We start from the raw sequence: 23,134 nt of genomic DNA on the forward strand, positions 1-23,134 counted from the left end.
AGGTGCTGTCAGTGGCAGATGAAGAAAGGGATTGCAGGTTGCACACTCAAGGGAAGAGGTTGGACAAGTGGGCCCAAGAACACAAGAAGTAGCCAGCCTAAGATAATAAAGTGGAAAAGTGACATCTTCAGGCAACCAGTGACTGGACAAAGCAAAATAGTACCCAAAACACTCACAGCAGACTAACTGCCCAAAGAGAGATAACCACATTTCAAATTCAGTGGAGCAAAGCCCTGTGCATCAATGTTTCTGGGGTAAAGGTCTATTTTTGTGTCAGCACACAAATCAGCCTTTCATTTCCTAGGCTGTTAACTGGAACCACAGCTGCTGCTTCGTGATAACGCAGTGTCAGGCACCACAGGAGAGCAGGTATGAAACACAGCCCTTGTGTCCTTTGGCAGCTGGTGTTCAGTGCCTTCTAGATCAGATCATAGAGGTGAAGTAAAGGAAGGAAAAGTCTCAGAAAGGAAAAAAAAAGGAAAAAATAGAAAATGCATATTAGTGGAACATACTTCCAAATAAAAGTACCAGACCTGTCATATGTCTGTACAGGTCTTTGACTTCAAAGCAAATGTAGCTCTCTTCCTAAAAACAATTATAATAGATAAATAAATAGGATGAAGATTAGTCTACTTCCTAACCCCCTTAATTTCCTTGTACACTGGCTACAGACAGGGTGATTCTATCTTGTTCTGCTATTTTGATCATTGGTGCTTTGAAGCAAAAATAGAAAACACCAGTGCCTTAAAAGACACCCCTTTCTTAATGACTGATTTGTGCAAGAGGCACTTTCATGTTACCAAAGTGTGATAAGCAACAAGAAGATTAATTTTAAAAGCTGACCTTTGTCCTTGCTCAAAATTTTGTCCTTGAGGTTTGTTCTGGTGTCCCCTCCTCTTGACATGATTTTATCCTTACCTCATTGTAAGGTAAGGATAAAGCACATCATTTTAGCTAAGGTTGTGCTCTGAAAATAGGATAATTTTTGGTTTTCCTCTCAGGTATTGTGAAGTAAGCTATGTTGTTGCTGTAGACATGAAATGGAATGAAGGGTGGTGCTGCAGGGTGCTGTGCTAGGTACACATTTGTTAGGGCCAACAGTGGGACTGTATTTGATAAGATCAGGTACTTTACCTAATGATATCCACCCAGTGCAGTGTACATCAGATCACACAGAAATGTATCACTTCACAGCATCCTTGATCTAGCCAACAATTGCTGTTGATGTTATTTAGGATATTATAATTCTCTTGACAGACAAGCTGACTAAAGAAAATGAAGGCACATAAAGCTGTAGCCACTGCAGTTGAACTGAGTTCTTGCTTTTCCATTGAAAGAAATTGCACTACTTTTTTTTTTTTTTTTTTCTATTACTATTATTATTAGAATTGGATAGTTACTCTTACCGAAGTAGCATAGTAGGATACTTACGGCTTACATCTGGGAAGGGAGACACTGATCATATTTTGCCCAGGTGTAGGAAAGAAATTCCATTGTCACCTGACCAGAAGGGACTTGGATAGAAATGTTTCAGTTGCTTATATATGCTGCACAAAAATTCTCACTTACTTTTGTTTTGTCATGTTCCTTCCCGAGTTGTCTTCCTCCTGTAGAGAAATACTTGATGCTAAATGGAGAATATTTTTGTGAATTGAAGGAGCTCTTTCTGCTGATACCCAGAACATCCTGGCAGGGAATCTAAAAAAGACAGAATGAAATATTCTAGTCAGTGAGAAACTCAGGCTGGGAAGGCTCAGCAGGAATTATTAGCGATTGCCTTGCTGCCTCACTGCCCAGCTGCCATAGTGATCAGGAGAAATGAAAAGCCCAGGAAATGGAACACAGGCTTTACTGTCTTCTTCTCTTTCCCTCACTCACTCTCTTTCATTTTTTTTCTTTTCTGGCACCACACCACCTTAATTTGCTGTCTGTATAGAGGATTCCTGTGTGCAAATGGTCCTGGAAATAGTGGTATGAAGAGTTTCCTGAAAAGGAGCTTATGGGCACTATCCATACTTATTTAATTGCAGTAGGTGCATTTGAATTTTAAAGACAGGCTCTTCAGAGTACTGGTAAGCTTTTTACTGGTGCATTTAGAGACCAGAGAAAGAAAACAAGCTGTGTTTGAAAATATTAATTACTCAGCAGTGAAAATCACAGAATTCACAAAATCAGTTGTAGAATATCTAGTCTAACCCTCCACCTTTTGCCAATGTAGCCATTGTTTTATAGCAGGTTTTACTTCTAGATCATGGACTAGTCACAGACTTATATCTTGCTTAAGTCTAACCTTAAATCTTGCTAACAAAAAATTTACCAGAATGAATTAGAAATATTAACTAAGAGTTAAGTACTTGAGTCTCCATGTTACATCCATTATTAGGTGGAATGAAAAAAGGTTAACAAAACACTGTTCAGCTAAATGGAATTAAAATCTCTCAAATTTTAAATACGGCAGGCCCTTAGAGATTTGAAGCAGTTTTAAAATAGTTATAATTTGATACAATTTTCCTGAGAGTCTTTCTGCAGTTAAAACCTTGTACAAGTGGTACTCAGACTTTCCTAGACAAGCCCTTTCTCTCGTGCCAGCATCTGACCTTTAGTTCCAGAAGTGCTCACCTAAAATTTGCAGTTAGAGAAAGCAGAGAAATTGCTAACACTCTGTGCTTCTCACACAGATGCAGAATTTGTTAGTGCAAAGAACTCAGGGACCATACAAAATAACTTTACTCCATTTTGCAAGGGAAAGTAAAAGTTTTACAGCAGTCCCTGGGGGATAATTCCTCCTGACTCTCAGTTTAGAAATCTTCTGGTTTGCCTTTTCACCTCATTCTCTTTTTTTAGCAAAAAGTACAGTGTTCCAGGCCGTTCTTCTATGTTGCAGGACAGAGCAAGAAACTGAGAGCCAATGTATTTTAACAGATATTTTGAAGAGCTACTAGACTCTATGTCTAAATTAAAAGGTTTGTCCCTTTCTTAGAAAAACTCTGTGGTCTGCAAGAGTCAGAACGTTGGAGTAAGACAGGAAGGAGGTTGAATCACCAGAGCATATGCCACTAAACTGGCCAAGGTACATCTAGTTCTCTGAGTGTCACCAGGCTTGCAGTATTTCTGCAGTTCCATCATCATTAAACACATTTCTGTGCTGGCTCACAGAGGTGTTCTTTTAGCTATGAATAGCCTTTTCTAATGGTTTGATTGGAGAAGCTAAAGAAGCAGAGAAAAAGGGTGTGTGTGGTGGGGAGGGGTGCCCAATAGTCTCTAAAGTGAACTATACTACAGTGAGTGTGTTTCTGTCATCTTCAGATGTGTGCAGATTGGGTGGAAGAGATTACAGGAACAGAATTTAATAATTCATCTGCAAGATGAATTAGCTACTGGTAAGAGCCTGAAAAGTCTGGTTGTAGTTGTATACAGAAGACTTTATAGAGGGAAGACTTGGGAAATATATGAAGAAAAGAACCAAAACCAAATGGACAGACCAGGATGAAAATGAGATTAAAATACTTCAGCCTTTTTAGAGAATACTAATGTACCCTAGACAGGCAAGCCAGCATCAATCCATCCCTGCTGGAGCTGTGTTTCCTCTGACTATTGCTGTCTAAAGTTAAACACAGTGGCCCTGACATATAAGCTCATTATGTCTCCAGTAAACAGCAAAGCACTTTGAACACTCTTTGTCCCCAGTGATCAATACTGAGTCTGAAAGAAAACAAAGAGAAAGCCACTGCCACTCTATGCATTTGGTTATCCTCAATATTGTATTTATATTCAAAATGGTCATCAGAAATATCTGCTGCTTCTTACAAAAATAGAATGTAAGCAGGAAATATAGGGGTTTTTACCCCTATAAATTATTAGCAGGGGAAAAACATTATTATCAAAGTTAGTCTTTGAAGAACAGCAGATACCTACAAGGAGAACATATCCATTGTGCAGCTGACAGTACAGGAATAGCCAGACAATCATCTGGTATCTGTATGTAAAGGAATAGTGCTGTCACTGCAGAACTTCTCAGTGTTTGTGGAAGAGGTACAGCCTTTGCAGGTTACTTACATACTGGCACAACAAGTTATGCTAAATACATTATTCATTCCTCCTGCTGGAATGCAATGGCTTTGGATTTTTCCTAAGGAGACCAGCTTTACAAAATTTTTTTTCCTGTATGTCTTTTTTTTTCTTTTTCTTTTCTCTTTTCACAGGTTCCTCCTTGTCCCTAATAAGTGTTGCACACACTTCTCGAATTTCATTGCAACTGGCTGAAGGAGGTTAGCCCCAAACATGTGTTTGCTGCTACTTCAGGCAGTGCCTTGCAGAGCAGAGCTGAGCGTGTCCATCCTGCTGAGCAGAACCAGAGGACACCCTGAACAGGAAGCTGTTTGTTTGATTTGTTGGCTGAATAATCAGGAGAAGCAGCTCAAAATCAACTGAAGTGTGCATACCCTCATGCCCTTGCCTTCTGGTAAAAGCATGAGGCAGTAGGAGGAAAGTCAAGGAATCGGGAGGGGACAGGGAACACGAGTTGGAGTGAAGATAATTTGACAGGGATGTGCAGGACACAAATAACACAACTCAGAGGACACCAGGCTTCTCAGTTCAGCTCCCCCAAGACCATGAATGTCTGTCCTGCCTGAACATTGAGCAAGTATCTAAACACCACGTGCCTGCCTTGTCCTGCCTCTGACACTCATGCTTATGAAAAGCAGGAGCTGTACCTGATCTCAGGCAAAGCAAAAGAAAATATTATTCCCATTGCCCGGCACAAATGCTCAGTGCCATCAGAGCTGTTACAGTGGATGGCAGAGGGGAAAGATGCTTTCACAATGGAAAATACTAGGATCTGGATGGCTGGAGTGAACCTTTGCTACCTGGTTAAATTCTCATCCCAAGATTGTTTCTGATCATAGTTTTAAAGTCCTGTCCTGTTATTGTACAGGCTGAATAATTTAATAAGTAACTATTTCTTCTGAGCATTTGAGGTTGCAGTTACATGACTGCAGGAACAGTTGAGTCACCAAATGTTCATCTCTGTTTTCCAAAGCCCTCCCAGCTTTCCAATGCCATTTGGTGTGGGGAACTGAAGGGACAAAGTGACCCAACTAAGACATAACTTATCAGAAGAAAAAGTTCATTTTTCAGCTACATCAGTGTCACTTATGTTCGTGCACAGCAGGAGACAGCACCATGATAAGGATGGATGAGTAGTCAGGAATGACAGGCTTCCACTGTCATTCTGTGCCACTACCCCAAAATCACTTGAGACTCTTCTCCCTCCTCAGTCTTTTGGGTCTAACAGAACCTGTTTTAAAGAAATAATTGTTTAAGGATGAAAGTGTACCCTGAAAAGCGTGCAAGTGAGCAAAGAGGGAGCTGGGAAGACTGAATAGAAATCACAAAAAATTATAATGAACTAAATATTTATTTCTAAAAAAAAAGGAAAAAAGGCCTTCTGGCCCTTTTTTTTTTTTTTTTTTTTTTTGATTGCTCCTTGTAATAAATTCTGCTGGCTAAAGCATCATCCAAAATGTAATCCTGGGTGCAGTGTGGTGTTTCTTCTGATGCTGCACAATAGTCACTCTCCCACATGAACACTGAAACAGAAGTCAAAAAATTTTTTTTTTGTTTTTAAAAGTTCTGCAACTCTTATCATGGGAAGAACACAGTAACAGACCTCCTAGGAACATATCCACTTTTTCCACCTCCAGTACTCTCTTTTTTCTCTGTTCTGTTCCAGGATCTACTGTGCTTTCAGTGCATCAACTTTTGAAGGCTTGAGAGCATTTAAGTAGAAGGTAGATTATAAATCACTGTTGTTAAAAACAGAAAAAGAGGCAGAGGTGGTCAGCAAAGAGGGTGTCTTAGGTTGGAAATGGGTGTGTGTATTCTATTCCTATCTGTAGAGTTATCTTCTGTTAATTGGGCAGTTTTCTTTATCTCTTCCACAACCAATCCTCTCTCTGGGAAATATCCTCTGTGAATGGCCATTGAGTCTCGCTCCATGACTGATAAAATTACATCATCCCATTGTGAGATGCTCTGCCCAGGGGGAGGAGCCAAGCATTCCTACCTGGATATAATCAGAGATTTGGAAGACCACAGCCAGCCTTTTCCACTGCACTCACACAGGAGCAGCCCTTTTCCATTGGATTCCCAGAGGAAGATCACACCCTTCTACAGGATCATTGCTTCAGCAGAACCATGTGTGCCACTGCAGGAGGATGGCAGCCATTTCAATTGGATTGCTACCAACCCCCTGATCAACAGGGTGTCAGGTTGCATCCTGACTCTCTCAGTGTTGTTTTGTATTACTGCATTGTTTATTTTATTTAAAAAAAAAATTTCTTCCCTAATAAAGAACTGTTATTCCTGCTCCCATGTCTTTGCCTGAGAACCCCTTAATTTCAAAATTATAACAATTCAGAGGGAGGGGGTTTACATTTCCCATTTCAGGGGAGGCTTCTGCCTTCCTTAGCAGACACCTGTCTTTTCAAACCAAGACAGAAGGATTTGGGAAAGCAAATCACCTGAAAAACTATGATTTATTATTTTGAGAGAGTAACATGCATCTTAGTAGGCTGATGGACTTTCCAGCATGCCTAACCCGTTTCTAGGAAGTCACTATGGAATCCAACTGGTGTTTGAATGTGTTGTTTATTTTGGGCATTACTGTTCCTCTGGCTTTCCCATCTTCTTCCATGTTGTCTCAGCAATAAAAAGCTCTAGTTGTGGGACAGCTTTGCCAGGAGGAAGAATAAAGATCACAGGCATGCAAAGCTGATTTCCTTTGTTCATCATGCTTATAAGAGGGAATAACAGAAATTGCTATCTTAAAATTAACATATATTATGCTAGAAACTTCTGATTACAGGACTGGACACTAGCAAACTTCTAGCTGTGCTCAACAGAACAAGGTATTTTACTGAAAGGACCTAAGGGATTTTTTTCTTCGTAGGTTTTTTTTTTCCTTTTCCTAAGATCCTTCTAATATATGAGAGGTCTGAGCCTGAAAACAGTTTAGCCCAAATACGTGCACTTGCATTTTCTGGAGCTGCAGGCACAAACCCAAGGAGTTCCTACAATGGCAGACAGTGAACTTTCCCTGAAGCATCTTTCAGGTAATCAGTTAATTAGGTATTATGGTCACAGGGCTGAGGGGTGTGTGTGTATATAAGAACAGGGAAGTGGAACACAGTGAAAAGCACTGGGAAGGAGGGGAAGTGAACCGGTCAGAGGCAGTCTTGGGGCAGTTTGATAAAATGTCTGAATCCTGAACAGGCTGATATAAATCTTTGTGTAGCTGCTGAGCCTCCCCACTTCAGCCAATACACCTGTGAAGACTTCGCTGCAGGCTGAGAAAGCTTTTACCTGTCAGAGGTGACACACACATAAAGAACCTGCGGGTAACTCTTGACACTTTCTGCTCGAGTTTGCGGACCCCGGTGATCCTCTCCCCTCCCGGGAGGGAGGCGAGGGCTCCGGAGCATCCAGCAGGTCCCAGCGGGGGAGGGCAGCGCCCCCGAGGCGCGGGAGCTGGCGGGACACCTGGCAGAAGTGACATCGGGCAGAGGGGACACCCGCCAGAAGTGACACCCACTAAAAGTGACACGCGGCCGTGGTGACACCGAGCAGATGTGACACCGTGGCTGGGGAGGGCCGGGGAGCTGCGCTGCCCCTACGGCTGTCCCGCCGCTCCCTGCGGAGCGTTCGGGGATCGCAGAGTAGGAATGAGGACCTCCGGCTGCGCAGCCGCCACCGCCCCTGGCGTCCCCCTGGGACTCGGGATTTACTCCTGAACCTGCTTCCAGGGACCGGTCCCCTCCCCGGTGTGCGGTGACCCCCTCCGGCCATCTCCCCTTCCCCTTCCTTGAGCATCCCCGTGCTGGCGGAGTCACATGTTTGGTCTTTGATGCCTTTAATCCCACCCTCAGCGCCCGAGAGGGAGGAGAGAAATTCGCGGAAGAGAAGTGAGCCACACGCCGAGAGCAGGACCCCGGCGGGAGCGGAGCTGCGGGAGGGAGGGAGGCGGGAGCGGCCGTGCGGGGCTGCCCAGCGGATCGGGTAAATCTCCCGCTCGGATCGGGGAAATGGCCCCCTGGGATCGCGCTGTCCCGGGGGAAGGCTTCCTCTTCCCCTGCGGGGGATAAGGGGGCGGGCGGTGCACCGAGGAACCGGCTGGGGGAACGGGGAAAGGGGGGCCACGAAGTTATGGCTGATGAGCAGCCACAACTGCTTATCGGGGCTGGGCTTGGCCGCTGTGGCTGCGGCACCCGAGCCGGCAGGGAGGTGGAAACCCTCTAGGGATCGTGGAGATGTTTCTGTGCTTGCTCCGGGGATATGCCTGTACATGGTGACGAGCGAGGACAAGTGGCCGGAGCCTGGCCGCGCCTCAAGAAACGGCCCCTCCCTTAGGGGAGGTGAGTGGAACTCTCAAGGGAACGGGGAAAAGCCAGCCAGCTTCTGCCCTGAGCTTGGTGCCACCCGGAAGAGCCCTCGCCCGAGGTAGAAGCGTGGCCAGAATCTCTCTGGTCTGAAATCTGGGCAAGGGAGCTGAGGACTGGGCACACTGAAATGCCCTCCGTGTGTATCTGCAAGGAGGGCAGAGAGTGGAGGTGGGATCAGCCTTTCTTATCTAACGAACGCCCTCTCCTCTTTGACCATCCCCACTGAGGTAACTGCCATTAATCCCAGTGCTTTACGGGTCACCTTGTGCTACCTGGCAGCTCTCCCGAAGGGAACGAGGAGCACCTAAGAAACCCAATGGCCGAAGTCGCTGACATTTAGAATCAAAGGCTGCTGAGGAAATCTGCAGTTGTGCTGTGATGCAGCAAAACGTGAAACGATGCTGATGTACACTACAGGTTCCTGGGCTGGCTTCTCCCCTGCAGTCACTGAGAAAATAATTTATGTACAACCATTAGGGCACATCAGGTTCAGCAAGCATTTGCCAGCACAAAAGCTAGGAGGAACACCCTCCTGCACATGTGAAATCTGATGATTTCTTGTCTGTCCAACAAGGGCGTTACTAATTGTACCACAGATTATTTTTCAGCTCCTGCATTTACCTCATTTTCTCCCCTTGGGGCTCAAGCAGATCACCAGGATCCCCCAGAACCAGGGCATACCATTCACCACGCCTTCCTGTGCAGGATAAACACTGGTTCTTGCATTGTGGGGGGAGGGGAGGAAGAGGGTGTATATTCCTCAGGCACAAGTGGTGAATACAGGGAAATCAGTAGTTTAACAATAGTACAGAGTCTCTTCAAAGAGAAATGCTTTTTATCAATATGATGAAACATTTTTCTTTCAAACAGAGTTTGAATCACAGTACTCTGGCTGTTGTCTTGTACAGTTTTGCATTTTGATTGTTACATAGGCCAGTCCCAAATGGAAATTTACAGGTTTGTCATCAAAGACCTTTGTTCGCAAATATTCTATTTCCTTATTCCTGTGCTTTATTCTTCACAGTCATAAACAACAGTAAAGCTACAACATCTGCAGTGTTAGCAGCCATCCTTTTCCTGTTTCCTTTTCTCTCCCTCCATTCTTACACCCACAACTCTTCTGGCACAGGTGAATTTTTAAGAGAATTCATCATTGTGGGAATAACAAAAAAGTGTTATTAATGATTAGATGATGATCAAATTATATTTAACGATAAATAAATTGCAAATGGTGATTAAGGAATAATTCAATTATAATTTAACAATGATTTAACAATAATTAATAATTAAGCTGTAATGAAACAGTAATTGAACCATGTTTTAGTTTCTGATTTCAACAATGATTTAAACCATGATTAGATTCTGCTACTTACTTCTACACCTAAAGCTATAGCTGGATATATAAATATCATGAACATACATAGGATGTACTTGCAGAAACTTGTTGAGACTGCTGGGGTCCTTCTGACACAGAGAGGGAATTCCAGTGACAGACTTACCAAGTTGGTAAGGGCCTTAATTTAAAGCTGCTGTGGGATGGGAACTTCAAGCATTTCAGTTTAAAGCCAGGGTGAGCAAGAGAGGCCCAGAACATGGGGAGGGATCACAGATCAGCAGGAGGGTGCCTGAATGGCAACACAAAGGAATTCCAGCTACTCCAGTCACTACTTTGCCTTCATCAGAGTCCAATTTACCTGCCTCTGTGCAAAGGCATGGGGAATGAATCCTGGGAGCTGGAGTCACAGGCACACCTGCAGGGCTGGCAGCTCCTTGGCATCATGTCAATGTGCTGGGGTGACTCCTGAAACTGCAGTGGTGGAATGGAAGGATACAGAATCTTTAGCAAGGGCAGGGGGGGGAGATGAGGAGAGGTCACCCTCTATGCCAGCGACCAGCTGGAGTGAATGGAGCTCTGCCCAGGGATGGATGAGGAGCTGTCCAACAGATGATGAATCAGGATTAAGGGAGGACAGGGACAGGTGACATTTTTGTGGGGGTTTGCTACAAGCCACTGCACCAGGACAACTGAGTGGATGAGTCCCTCTATAGACAGACAGACTCTTGTGATCACAAGCCCTGGTTCTCTTGGGGCACCTCAACCCCCTGTCACACCTACCAAAATCACATACTGCTCTCCAAAGTCATTGACTTAAGTCTCTGTGTTTAGCTATTACCTTGCAGACCTCTTCTCAGGCTGCTCTCCACTGCCACTTCATCTGATCTGACTGCTGGATAGCAGCAGAGGGAACATTGCTTTCCCATGGGATTGCCCTGCAGGGAGGCAGCCAGGTGAAATGGGCTCTATACATGTTTATGTGACAGAGGAAAATCAATATACATGAGAAAAAAGACAGAAGTTGGGGAAAAATCTGTAGTGAATATATATTGAGTTCACAGCCTCTTTCACTAGTGGCATAGTCTTATCCTCTCAGTTCAAACAAAATGGGCCAAGTGTCATTCACCTGCCACAGCTATGTCCCTCTTTCTTAGTGCAGTAGCTTTCAAACTGTGCTTCATGGATCTCTAGGGATTTATGAACAACCTGTAAAAGTTAACCACAGCCTGATGAGAATAGCAAGCCAGCCTATGATGAAATTTACATTCAAGTTTTAACTCTGCAGTTTCCTGTGTTACCTAATTGGTCACAGTTACACCCTGCATATTTGTGCATTTTTACTGTTCCAATAGTGCTTAAATTCCATCTCCTTGGACAGAAAAGGTCTGTACATTCACTGACAGGCCTTGAAGAATGGAAAATCAAAACAGACAGCAGTGCCTTCAATTTCTATCTCATGCACCACATAATTTTTGCAAATGGCCAAGTCCTCTACCCCTCTCTAGCCGCTTCTCTTACACTTCAAGCTGTCATTAATCTGTTAACTGTGACAGTGTTACATCTTTAGTACACAGATCATAAGAAACAAAAGTTCTAAGGGAGCTGAGAGTTTAAGTGCAGCAACCCTGATCTCTGCCTGGCTTATCTGATGATAAGATGACAGATGCCACTCATCATCTACGAACAACAAAAGAACAATTGCTTTCAGCAGTGCTTGAGGAGATGAGAGATATATTTGGTACCTGCCAGTAAAATGCAATCAAATAACAACTACTGGTCTCTTACCATTAAGGTTCCTCTGAATGTTTTTTAGCAGCTCTTGCTGGGATGCTTGTATTTTCTAGGGGGCCCAGCTCCCAGTTTGGCATGGAAGTACAGCAATCAGATCTGTGAATGCTTAGCTTCTGCTGGACACTGGTGTTGTCAAGGGAGGCCTGACACATTGCAGGAATATTATCTGGCACCTGACCTACAAAAAGCTGTCAGAAAAACAAGAGGAATTGCAGATGAGAAAAGCTAGCCATCTGGCCCAGTAATAGGGATCAGCTCATGGCAGGGACCTCAGGTTTTGGAATTTGAGGATATCTGTACGGTCCCTGTCAGCATGCCCATATGTTACAGGAGATATCTATGGCTCCTTGGGAAGCTTTCATTGACTTCCTCAGATTCAAGCAGGATGTTTGTCACAGCACCACAAAGGCCTTGTCTCTGCCAGAGAGGGTTCATCAGCAGGGGAGCTGGTCCTGAGCTGGCAGCTCTTCTGCATGGTGTTAGGCTGGGGTGTAGAAAAGCTTTTCACTCAAAGGTTTCAGCTTGGGTGCTGCTATAGAATCAAAAGTGTAAAGTACCACTTGTGTGAGCACCATTACTCCCACCACTGCTATGGCTTAGTTGGGGCTGTGACAGCCCATGACATTTCCATGACATTTTCCAAGAGCCTGCCTTTGTTTCCCTCTTTCATCCCTTTTTAGAGAGATGACTCTATAGCTTTGACCAAATGACTTCATCCAGCTGTTTTTATGTTAGGAAAGAAATGGCTTTTCCCACTGACACTGAGAAGAAGTGTAGATAGGCCAAAAAGAGTAATTTAATAATGTAATTGTACAGGAGTAGTTGTCTCTGTCTCATGGTGCAGGAAGGAGAAGGCAGATGGTTTCTCTATCTAGGAACCTAAAAATTTGCAGCTTTGAAACATATAGGAAACTTTCTTCCAGGAAGACCTCTCTGTGGAGAGGAGTTTGGAGCAGACAGAAAATCAGCTTTCTCTTTTAAAGCACAAGCACAGCAGATAGTGCTTTGCACCCCAAAGAATACATTATTATTTTTCTACTCTCCTTGGTGTGCAAAGAGGTGAGTTTTCCTGAACAGTTTAATTCAGCCAAGTAATTAGGGGACTAACGAAGATATAGATTTGGAATTAGGTGTTTCTGGAAGGAATTTTCATCATGAGAATCCAAGAAAAGAAACAAGCCAAATTACATCTTTATATCACCACAGGTTCTAGTAGTGTTTAAGCAATGGCTCAGTTCTACACAGGACATGTGTAAATGTGGCCTCCATTGCAAGTATTTATATGGTTGCAAAGTAGTTATTATTCAGGTTTAATAAAGTGGGGGTTTTTAAGGCACTATAAAATCCAAACCTGATTCTTCCTTTTCTCCTCAGACAACTTTTTTTTTTTTTTTTCTGTCTGAAATGCCACTTGCATGCTTGCATGAAAAATAAACAAGATGTTTTTCCCCCTAGAAAGGGAAAAAAATTGAAAATGACAGTACAAAGAGCTCCTGAAAGGAGTGTCTCCTCTGAAGTCAGAACCATCCTAATGGCTGGAAAACAGCCTGAGCAGAAACTCTGGATTCAAATCCTACAGATATGAGCAAGCTTCACCTCTGCAGAAGTAAGAATTTATTAATCCATATTTTGAGCTCTCAGGTTCCCAGGTTACAGAAGAAGGTGTGAAGGAGGTCAGTCTCTTCCCTCTCTTCTGATTTTTCAGTTTGTTTTTCACATTAACTGCAGTATTTGACCTGCTTTAGTACACTCCTGACCATTTTTAGCCTCTGTGGTTATTTCACTGCCCAGTGAAAACAGACTTTTCCTTACCAGTCAGAGTGACAAACAGACAGTGTGTCTGTCCATGTGAGTTTGAACAACTCAGGCAGCAGAGGAAGATGTGAAGAGTTGCAGTCATGTCTGTGTGTGATTACGTTTTCTTGAGGCTCCCTGAGTTGCAGAGCAGAATAAGAGCTCTAAGATCTCGAATTCTGTTACTGGTGAAGTGAAGCCAGAGTTAAGTCATAATGCTTGGAATTACAACAGTGATTGGATGGCTGCATGGGTGGCTTCCAGTCCTGCGTGCTTTTCCAGGGGAAGCTGGAAAAGGAGGTACCTCCACAGAGGGTGGTGCTCACCTGCGCCACCTCACCGACCCTGCCTTGAGCCGGGAGCTGGGACACCAGCAGGTGGAGTCCCCACACCACTTTGCCAGCACTGTCGGGCTCCGGACTCAGTGTGAGTCCAGCTGCAGGGACCTGGGACATGAACAACAAGTTCAAGGGTTGCAGAAGAGCAGGATGTCAAGTGAGAACTTGTTTGATTCATCTCATGAGGCTGCAGCCCCCCCAGCTCTACTGGCCACTAGGGAGGACAGCACAACCATTTTTCCCTCTTCAGTAGAAGATGGTGTGAGGGAAGGAGGTCTTCCTTGGGTGAATGTTATCATCATAGAATCATAGGATGGTTTGGGTTGAAGGGACCTTACAGAACAGCTAGTTTCAAACTCCCTGCCAGATTCCACTCACTTAATCAGGTTGTTCCAAGAATTATTAATGAAGAAACGCTCAAATAATTATTACTAGTACTTCAATATATATCCCAAGATCTCATTGCCAGCTCATAGGTTTTGTAGCTCAGAGTTTCAGCATAGCTGGAAGATGGAAATTAAGCTTTATTTCCTGAGAACTAAACTACCTACTATCTTCCTTTCCCCCTGTGGCCCTCACTTTCAAGTTTGGAGGCTTGCTCAGAGACAGTGATGCTTGTATCAAGAGAAGGCTCGACAGCATGAGCTGTAGAATATGATTCTGCATGTTTGTGTTCTCTTAATGCTTGTGACAGGTTAGCTGGAAGGCCCAGGATTCTGGATGAATAAATGCATTTAAATGCCAGAACTTTGCATCTGATGGATTTCAGGTCTTCACATCCTGAATCCTCAGCACTTGGATCTAGCAGCTGAAGTGCAGCCATCACCTTTAAGGCCTTTACAAGGTTCACTGATGCAATTCAATGCAGCATTTTTGCAACAGGATTGTGTAACAAGACAGGAAAAGAAAGCTATATGGAAAGAAGCTGCAAATTCTCATGCATCAGCATGTAAATTTGTTCTCGAATTTAATTACTCTAAATCTTGTCTTGAGCCCTAAGAGTGCACAAACACTTGTGATTGTTTGTGCCACAAAGATGCCACAATCTATGTAAGGATGGTTTGAGATCTCACAGCATGAACTGCCTGTTCACTAACAAATATTTGGAATAACTCTTGTATATTTTGCATTAATCTTGTTAAAAGGCCTTTCATAGATGGTTGTCACATTCCCATATGGCAAGAGGAAAAGGTTCTCCTAATGGTAAAAACCAGCAAATCTGTGACCTCTGTAAAGAAGGCAATTCTGAAGTATCCCCAAAGCCAGACCTTGCTCCATGTCCTCCAAGTCTCTTCTTATACAAGATCCATTTTTCTGAGACAGAGGAGAAAAGCCATGATTTTTTCCATCTACCCAACTTTGCTTAGGCTGCTTCAAATGACAGTGTAGAAAAGGACAAAGAATAACATTTGATTGAACTACCATTTGATGATCAGAACTTGCTGAAGGCAAAAGGGTAAAAATTGGAGAAACTCTGCACTGAACACTCAGTACACGTTCAGTCATCTCAGTGAGGGGAACATGAGTACCTCAGTTCTTAGGGAGAGGGAATAGGAACTTAAAGGGAGAATGAGACAACAGATTAAAAGTGAGATTACTGACAAAAGAGAATTCATCTGAACAACCTAACTGCCATGATTTTGGGTAAGCTTTTGTCAGCCAGGCTGTGAGGTCTTCAAGGCAGCCAGAGAAGCAGATATGGAAAAATCTAACTTTGGTGAAGGTGGATATTTGCTTAAAGTGAATGTGTATACAAAAAATATTACATATTTATGTGACTACTTCAGTTTAAAATTGAAGGCATATACTTCTAAATTGTGTACTTTTAGATAAGGAGTCAATGGCTCAATTACAACATGTTCATGTTGCTGTGCCTATGTATCTCACAGGATCTAGTTAGGAGGAGACATCTGAGAGAAACAGGCACACACATTACCCTTAGCATACACAGGCCCTTAGTGAAGTAAATTGGTGTCTTTGTTATATGGCTTCACATTTCAGGGAGGAGAGTGAAAAAAAACACATTTGGAAGTGTGTGAGCAGCAGGAGGGAAGCATCTATGTCTCCAAAGTGGTAAAAGTTTTTCTCTCCAATATATGCTAGACTAAGATACAAGAATTCTGGCTTTGCTTCGTGGCTGTGATCTAAACATTATTATGTCACTGTCACCAGAAAGGGGTACCTAACCTTTAACAGAAGGGGATTTCCACACATCCTGCATCCACCCTGCCTGTTGTTACATGTTTGAAGCACAGTAACAAACACACAAAGTCCTTTTGAGCTTGGTTAGATCAGAGTTCCTATGTGCTAAAAAAGCCTTAGGGGTTCTTTGCTGGAAATTAAGTTTGGCTCATCTGTCCTCAATGTCCCAGGACTATGCTGTGATGCCTCCACCATAAGGGATTACACAGGGCCTTGTATTTTAGCTTACTCAGAGACTAGTCCCCTGTTTTCTGTTTTCTCTGTCAGTTCCTATTCACTAACCATCCTTTTTTCTTCCTTTCTGGGCTTGGACAACCTGTGCAGGTTTGGCAGCAGTGGACCCAGTGGTATCCTGAAGTCCAGGGAGAAGGATGCATTGAAAGTGAAGGATTGAGGGCATGAGCAGTGCAGGAGTGCCCTCTTTCTGCAGCAGTTATGTTCCACCGAGCCTGGCAGCTCTGTGGGAAGTGGTGCCGTTGGTCCAGCCCTTTCATCCATCTCCTCACCCTGACTGTGGTGACTTTTGGTGTGCTGGCACCTTTGATCTGCCACCGGCTCCTGCACTCTTACTTCTACCTGCGGCGCTGGCACCTGAACCCCATGAGCCGGGAGTTCCTGGAGCAGAACCAGCAGGAGGGCCAGGATGCTCTCCATTACTTTGAGAAGATGCAGATGCCAAACGCCTCTGAGGCCTCCAGCAGTGACGCCTTCCAGCCCTTGCTGCTGATCACCATTATCACTGTGCAGAGGCAGAATGATTTCCACTACGTCTTGCAAGTGGCCTCCCACTTCCACCGCCTCCTCCAGAAATGTGGGGCACGTTGCCAGAGCCACCGCATGCTCCTCTGTAATGTGGAGTCAGACCCCAGCAGCCATCAGGATGTCAGGCTGCTGAGCAGCCTCTTTCCTACGGTCAGTCGTGACAGAACTGGAGAGAATCCTGACCCCAGCCTGAACCAGTTCGAGAAGGAGAAGCAGGACTATGTCTTCTGCCTGGAGCAGTCACTGTTGATGTACAGCCCAGAGTACATCCTTCTTGTGGAAGATGATGCTGTGCCAGAGGAGGAGATATTTTCTGTCTTGCAGCACCTCTTCTCGGCCCGGTTCTCCAAGCCCTACCTCAGAGATGCTCTCTACTTCAAGCTGTACCATCCCGAGAGGCTCCAGCGCTACATCAACCCTGAGCCCATGAGGATCCTGGAGTGGCTGGGCCTGGGCATGTTCCTGGGGCCGGTGCTGAGCTGTGCATACTGCTGGGCCGCGGGGCGGGCGGGCCCTGGCTGGTGCCTGGTGGCGTTCTTCGCCCTGTACAGCATGGCCCTGTCGGAGCTGGTGGGGCGGCACTACGGGCTGGAGCTGCGCCGCCTGCACCCCGCGCTCTACAACGTGGCGCCGGCCAGTGAGTGCTGCACGCCCGCCATGCTCTTCCCCGCTGCCTCTGCCCGCCGGGCCTCGGGATACCTGCGGGGGCTGCGCTGCCGCCGGGGCTTTGCCAAGGACACCGCCCTCTACTCGCTGCTGCGGGGCAAGGGCGAGAATGCCTTCGTGGTGGAGCCCAACCTGGTGCGGCATGTGGGGATGTACTCCAGCCTCCGAATGAACAGCGACCCGAAACTGCTGTGAGCTGCTCCTGCCCTGCCACACAACAGCACCCAGCGCACTCGCCATGGGGCACATGGACAGTGTGCAGACTTGGAGTCTGTGCTGCTTGTCTCCTCATGGGCAAAAATAACTCTCTCTAAAAGTACAAGTTTTCTTAAAAAATCAGCTTTTGTTCACAGAGACCCTGTTTAATATGAACTTGGAACTAATGCATCACCATGCAACACCTGGGAGGGAAGTGGAGGATTCCAGCTCACTCTCCTTAGCCATTCCCAAAGAAAAACTCTCACGCCAACAAGCATGGCTTTCCTGCCTACTCTTCCTGGACAGTGGTTACAAAAATCCTCTCACCTAAGGGCAGCAGAAATGTTGGACAAAGTGAATGTTTCAAATTTAAGCTAATGAGGAGGGGAAGGCCTTATTTCCCCATCCTTACTAAGGTCTCATCTCTGACCTGTCTCTGTTCCAAAGCTGTGGTTTTGAGTAGACCCTTCAAAAGCAGAAGTGGTTTGCAGGAACTTTCCCACAAATTCTGCCTAGATTCTTCAAAGTTTTGAAGTCTCTTTAGCTACTGTCTTCCTATCTGCACCTCCACCATTCCCACTTCTTTTGCTTCAACCAGAGGCTCTTAACAACAAAACCTCTCTGCTTCATTAAAGGTCACCTCTGAAAGTAGGGATAGGAAAACAGAATCACAGCCACTGGTGTCACACAGATGGGCCACAAAGGCACATTTTCATTGATACACAACGCACATTGTACACAATGTTTGCTGTGTTGGTCGGGATCATCACTCATTGTACTGGACCCATTAAAAGAGGTCTTGTCAGCCATTGAGTGAACTTAGACATTCAACATTAATTTACCTTGACTTTCCCTCAGCAGAGAGGCAAAGGAAAGATTCGATCAGATGCTGTTGTTGTGCAGGATCCTTGTTCATTCTGGAGCTGTAATTCACAGCTCAGCTGGAGTGGTTCATTCACTGCTCCTGGCAGAAAACAAAATACCTGTGGGAAACAAAGACAGCTGTTCACAAGAGCAAGCAACAATAGCACAGCACATCAAGGGGCCACTCTGACAGTGACCATGTCTCCTGGTTGTTAGGCATCTGGGAGAGGTACTTTGCACCAGGGCTGTGAGCACAGTTAAATAGAAAACCTTGCAGATGACAAGAGACCTCATACTGAAAGAAAGCTGGCAAAAATTGGATATGTCTGATGAAAAGCCTACTTTGGCTTTAGTTAGCTTTGAATCAAATTCATTTCAAGGTGGCATTTGGTTGAGCTATTTTAAAAACCATGTTCCTTGCTTTGGAATGAACCAAGAAATTATTTTTTGTTGAATTTAATCAGTGGGGGTTATTTTGTTTTTTCTTTTTCGTAACGAACGGGCTCTGCTTTGAATTTTCTTGTCCCAGCTCTCTCCCAGGTGATTTATGCCTTAAGCTTTAACAAGTATGATTGTAGGTGAGAAATACCTAAAGCTGTTGAGAGATGAAACCAAAGAAAATGGCAAGCCTCCCTCTGTCAGCACGGTGGGCATCTATTACACAGCACAAAGGCACAGTGCAGGTTAGCTGAGAAATAGCATGACACTAGTGCTTTGCTCTCCAGTAATCAGCTGGATACCTTCAGAAAATCTTTGGAAATTAGAGTGAGTAAAAACTGCTTGTGGGTTCCATGCCATTCCAAAGGCCTGGCCTTTAAACCTCCTGGCAGAGGACACCAGGAAAATGGCACAGGCAAAACAACATTTTGTTCCCAGCCACTGGAAGCCCTGGAGATGCCAAGGTAGTCACACAGTGGCATGGCAGGTGGGCAAAGCTCTCCTCTGGCTTCATTGCAGTGGGGTTTGGGTATCAGGATTTGAGTGTCACTGTGTATTTATTCCACCAAGTGCCTGCACATACAACTGGTTTCTGGATCTTCAGCTGTGAATGTTTCAGTGCTTGCTCTTCTCTCTTTTATGTCCTTAGACTGTAAAAATCCAGGACAGTGTTCTGTTCTTTCCATTCATATTCATTCTTGCAAAGAAAATCTCACAGCAAGAAATGGAACAGACAATGGAAAAAGGAAGAGGGGAAAGCAAGCAAGCAAGCAAGAAAGCAAGCAAGCAAGCAAGAAAGAAGCTGTATCCAGTTAATAAATGTTTTGTTGTGAGGAAATGATTTATCCATTTGTCTCAAAGTTATTTTCCTGTTTGTCCAGTAGTACTTAATTTGACGTTTCAAAAGTCCAGGAGAGGTCAATAATTTCATTGAGCCTCATAGCTGGAAATTAAGAACACGAATTTGAGGCATCTCTTCTAAGCCAGAAGATAATTTTCATGGCATAAGAGATGACAGAATTTGACTGCAAGACCAAACAATGTGCAGAGGGCCCAGGGCTTGAACTTGCCAGTGTGAGAGTTTCACATAAACCAGTCCTTTGTGCAAGAAGCAGGTTAAGAAATTCTTTATGTCCTTCTGGGACAATTTCCTAAAGTGCACAACTCACCTTCACAACAGAGGTGCTGCTTTGCTGAGCCTCATGAAGCTGTTCTGAGTTACTCAGGTACTTGCACAGTGCCCACCCTACCAATGGGGCATCCCAGGAAAGGGCTCCTGCGGCTGCCTTCCAATCTCCCAGAAGCAGATTGAGTCTTCTTTCTCTTTTCTGTGCTGCATGTTTTACTAGAAATTAGAAGTCAGAGAAGTGCACATCACCCTCAGAACAGAGTATGGGAGGCTACTGTGAATTCTTAATTCCTGTTGGATTTTGTTCTGCAGTTCAGGCTAAAAATGCAGTATTCAAACACCCAAAAGCCTTTTCCCTCTCTTTCCTGTGAGGGGAGGGGAGCTGAGCTGCCCCATCTCAGACTACAGAAGTTCAAAGCATGGTATTAGCTCCCTGAAATGTGGCCTTAAGAGCTTGTTTTCTTTCACTTTAAAACAAGCTTAGTGGCTATTTTTGAAATAAACAGTATGGATTTGCTTGGGTATAGGTTCATTCCCAATAGTTTGGAGACTTCTTCAATGCAGAAGCTGCTGCTTGCACAAGAGGAGTCTTTCTTGATAGGCCAACAGCAGGACCCAAGGCTTTATTGTCCAAGACAGTTGAGGGGGAGTTATTAACAAAAACTACATTCAGTTCCAAAGTGTATCCAACATAAGCATGATGCAGGCACAGGGCATAAACTGACAGGTCTCCACTAGATTAGAAGCCCAAGAGGATTCTCTAACTCCAGTAGGTATCAATGTTTTACTAAGAAGGCACTGCATTTGAAGAGAGAAAAGCCATCCTTCCTGTGGTGAGGAGCTGTGAATCACCAGATTGGGTATTTCAGCAGCAATTTGTCTGGATACAGGCTGAATTGTTTGGTAGGGTGTTTTTTTGGGGATTTTTAAAATTTGTTTGGTTTTGGTTTTTTTTTTTTCTTTTTGGTTTTGGTGTTTTTTTGGTTGGTTGGTTTTTGTTTTCTGGGTTTTTGAAACCAAATTTATTTACAAGCAAACTTTCCACAAAATAAATAACCTTTCTATAAAGACTCTATTAATAGTATCTTCTTTCTGTTTCCCACTGTTTGTTTTCCTGATTGGCTGATCCATCTTTTCTTACCATATTTGACAAAGAAAGGTACTCCTATGTTCATGCATTGGCACAGATGCTATAATTTTAATCCAGCCCCACTCAAAGCAGGTCTTATTAGACCAGGTTTCTCAGGCCCTTCTCCAATCAAAATTGAGGCATTTTAACAGGGACCTGAGGTAAAATCAAGCTCTGAGTGCTGAAATTTAAACTTGGCTTACTTTTGTATAGAGAGGGTATATATTTCACAAAATAAAAAAGGTAATTTTCTGTGAGAGACAGTTGTAGTTACAAAGGCATTGGCAGTTTCTCTCCCAAAGTCAGAGTTTCATTTTGTGTATTTTCACACCAGCTTTACAGACATCGTATCTGAATTCAGCAGATGGCAGGGCCCAACATGTGGCTCTGAATAATCTTCAGTAAAACACAAACTTGCCAAAAATGCATGGAGAATTAGGTACTCCATGGTCTGTGCTTCTTCACTGCATATCTCCATTCTGGAGTAACTTCATTTCCACTGATTATCTGTCCTGACAGCTTTGGGAGAATCCACCCCATTAGCCAGTTTATCCATGTACCTACAGGCTAAGGGTCAACATCAGTGTCCCTTCCCATGACTTTGTTCTTCATGGCAACCTAGGAATGCCACGTTGATGGCTAGGTAGCTAGGAATGACAGTGATTTTTAAATGTTGATGAGTTACGTTTTATTGTTCTGTTTCTAAGCCTCTGGGCAGCTGTGCCTACTTTATCTTAGAATTTCTGCCTCAGTGTCCAGTGTTCCTGGACAGAAACCACATCTACAAATGGTCTTTTCAGCAAGCTCGTCCAGTTCAGACTTCTGCTGTGGTTTGTATTTTGCAAACAATACAAATATTAACATGCATTAAAAGCACCTAATTGTGCTTTTTTGGGGTACCATGTGCTGCTCAGATAAACAGGTAATAAATAGTTAAATGTCTCCCTTTATAGAACCCAGGTGTTTGCCTTCTTGCTTTATTTAAAAAAAAATGTCAACGGAAAGGCACAGAGACCAGTGTCATTACAGCATTTACCTTCATGTCCTGTTACAGCTGTTTCTCACAGCCCAGGAAAGTTGCTGCAGGCAGCTCAGTTTAAAGTTGTATGCTTGTTTAATATACCCACTATTTAAATTAGTGCAAAGATCTGTGTTTTGATAACAGCAGTGTTGTGTGCTTGCCTGTTTTTCATTCCAGGTCATGATGCTTGTTGCAGCCCAGCTTTAAGCTGCACAGAATGCAGAACAAAGTAAACCCTTCCTTCTGCAATCTCCTTGGTGGTCTGAGTCTGTTCTGTCCAACACCCCCCAGCCCACCTGCTGTACCTTGTCTGCAGACTCTGCTGTGGAGCCAAAAATAGAGGGGCATTTCTTCCAGTGGGGTTAACCAGCCAGGCTCTTCATATTGGGGGTGAGGGCTGTAGGTGACTAGGGAAAACAAACCACTTAATAAACAATACCTCTGATTAGATAGGGATGAACAAGCTGGACTTTGAGATGGTTAAGCAAGACTGCAGAGTACAGAAAACAGGAAACATCCAGAACAGTGTGAAGAGGTGGGTAGGAGGCAGACTCCACTCTGCTTGAGCCTGCTCAGATTAGACTTTAACCCCATCACACAGGCAGCAGCCTCACAGGGCAACAGAGCCAGGTGTTTTTCATGTGGATGCATATTATCCTTGGACGTCTTTCCAACTCCCAGTGTTTTTTTCCATTCCATTTCAATCAATTTTACAGGTTTGACCACATCCAAAAGTACTATTTAATTTACTTAAGCGCAGAGAGAAGCTGTAAATTTGTAATTTTTCTTGTGGTGACCATATAATCTCTGATGTTGCTTCATCCATTTGTTTTTCATCATTCTTTCTGAGGTGTACTACAATTTATCTCTCTCCCATTTACTTATTTTTTTATTTATGATGCTAGGTTATTTGAGTAGTTAAACACAAAACATTATCAGAATTACACTGCTAGAAACATAAAAATCACAATCTCGAAAATCATAAGCAATTACAATATTTTTATCTGTCTTTAAAACAGGCTTTC

General features: G+C 44.0%; 1 protein-coding gene across 2 annotated transcripts; it reads left to right on the forward strand.

Moving 5' to 3' along the window:
• Positions 1-7,088: 7,088 nt before the first annotated feature.
• On the forward strand, positions 7,089-22,361 carry PGAP4 (post-GPI attachment to proteins GalNAc transferase 4). Of its 2 annotated transcripts, none has more exons than XM_077171607.1 (2): positions 7,089-7,115; positions 16,227-22,361. In XM_077171607.1, exon 2 carries the CDS (start codon positions 16,338-16,340, stop codon positions 17,523-17,525), a length of 1,188 nt encoding a protein of 395 aa, XP_077027722.1. In that variant the 5' UTR covers positions 7,089-7,115; positions 16,227-16,337; the 3' UTR covers positions 17,526-22,361. The 2 variants fall into 2 exon arrangements, with proteins under 2 accessions (XP_077027722.1, XP_077027721.1); XM_077171606.1 differs by lacking the exon at positions 7,089-7,115 and adding an exon at positions 7,818-8,058.
• The last annotated feature ends 773 nt before the right edge of the window (positions 22,362-23,134 follow it).

This window comes from Agelaius phoeniceus, chromosome Z (genome assembly GCF_051311805.1).
Source record: "Agelaius phoeniceus isolate bAgePho1 chromosome Z, bAgePho1.hap1, whole genome shotgun sequence".
Taxonomy (NCBI): Eukaryota; Metazoa; Chordata; class Aves; order Passeriformes; family Icteridae; genus Agelaius; species Agelaius phoeniceus.

What these genes read in the sequence shown, in the direction of transcription:
- PGAP4 (XM_077171607.1), top strand. Translation starts at nt 16,338, where the DNA reads ATGTTCCACCGAGCCTGGCAGCTCTGTGGGAAGTGGTGCCGTTGGTCC.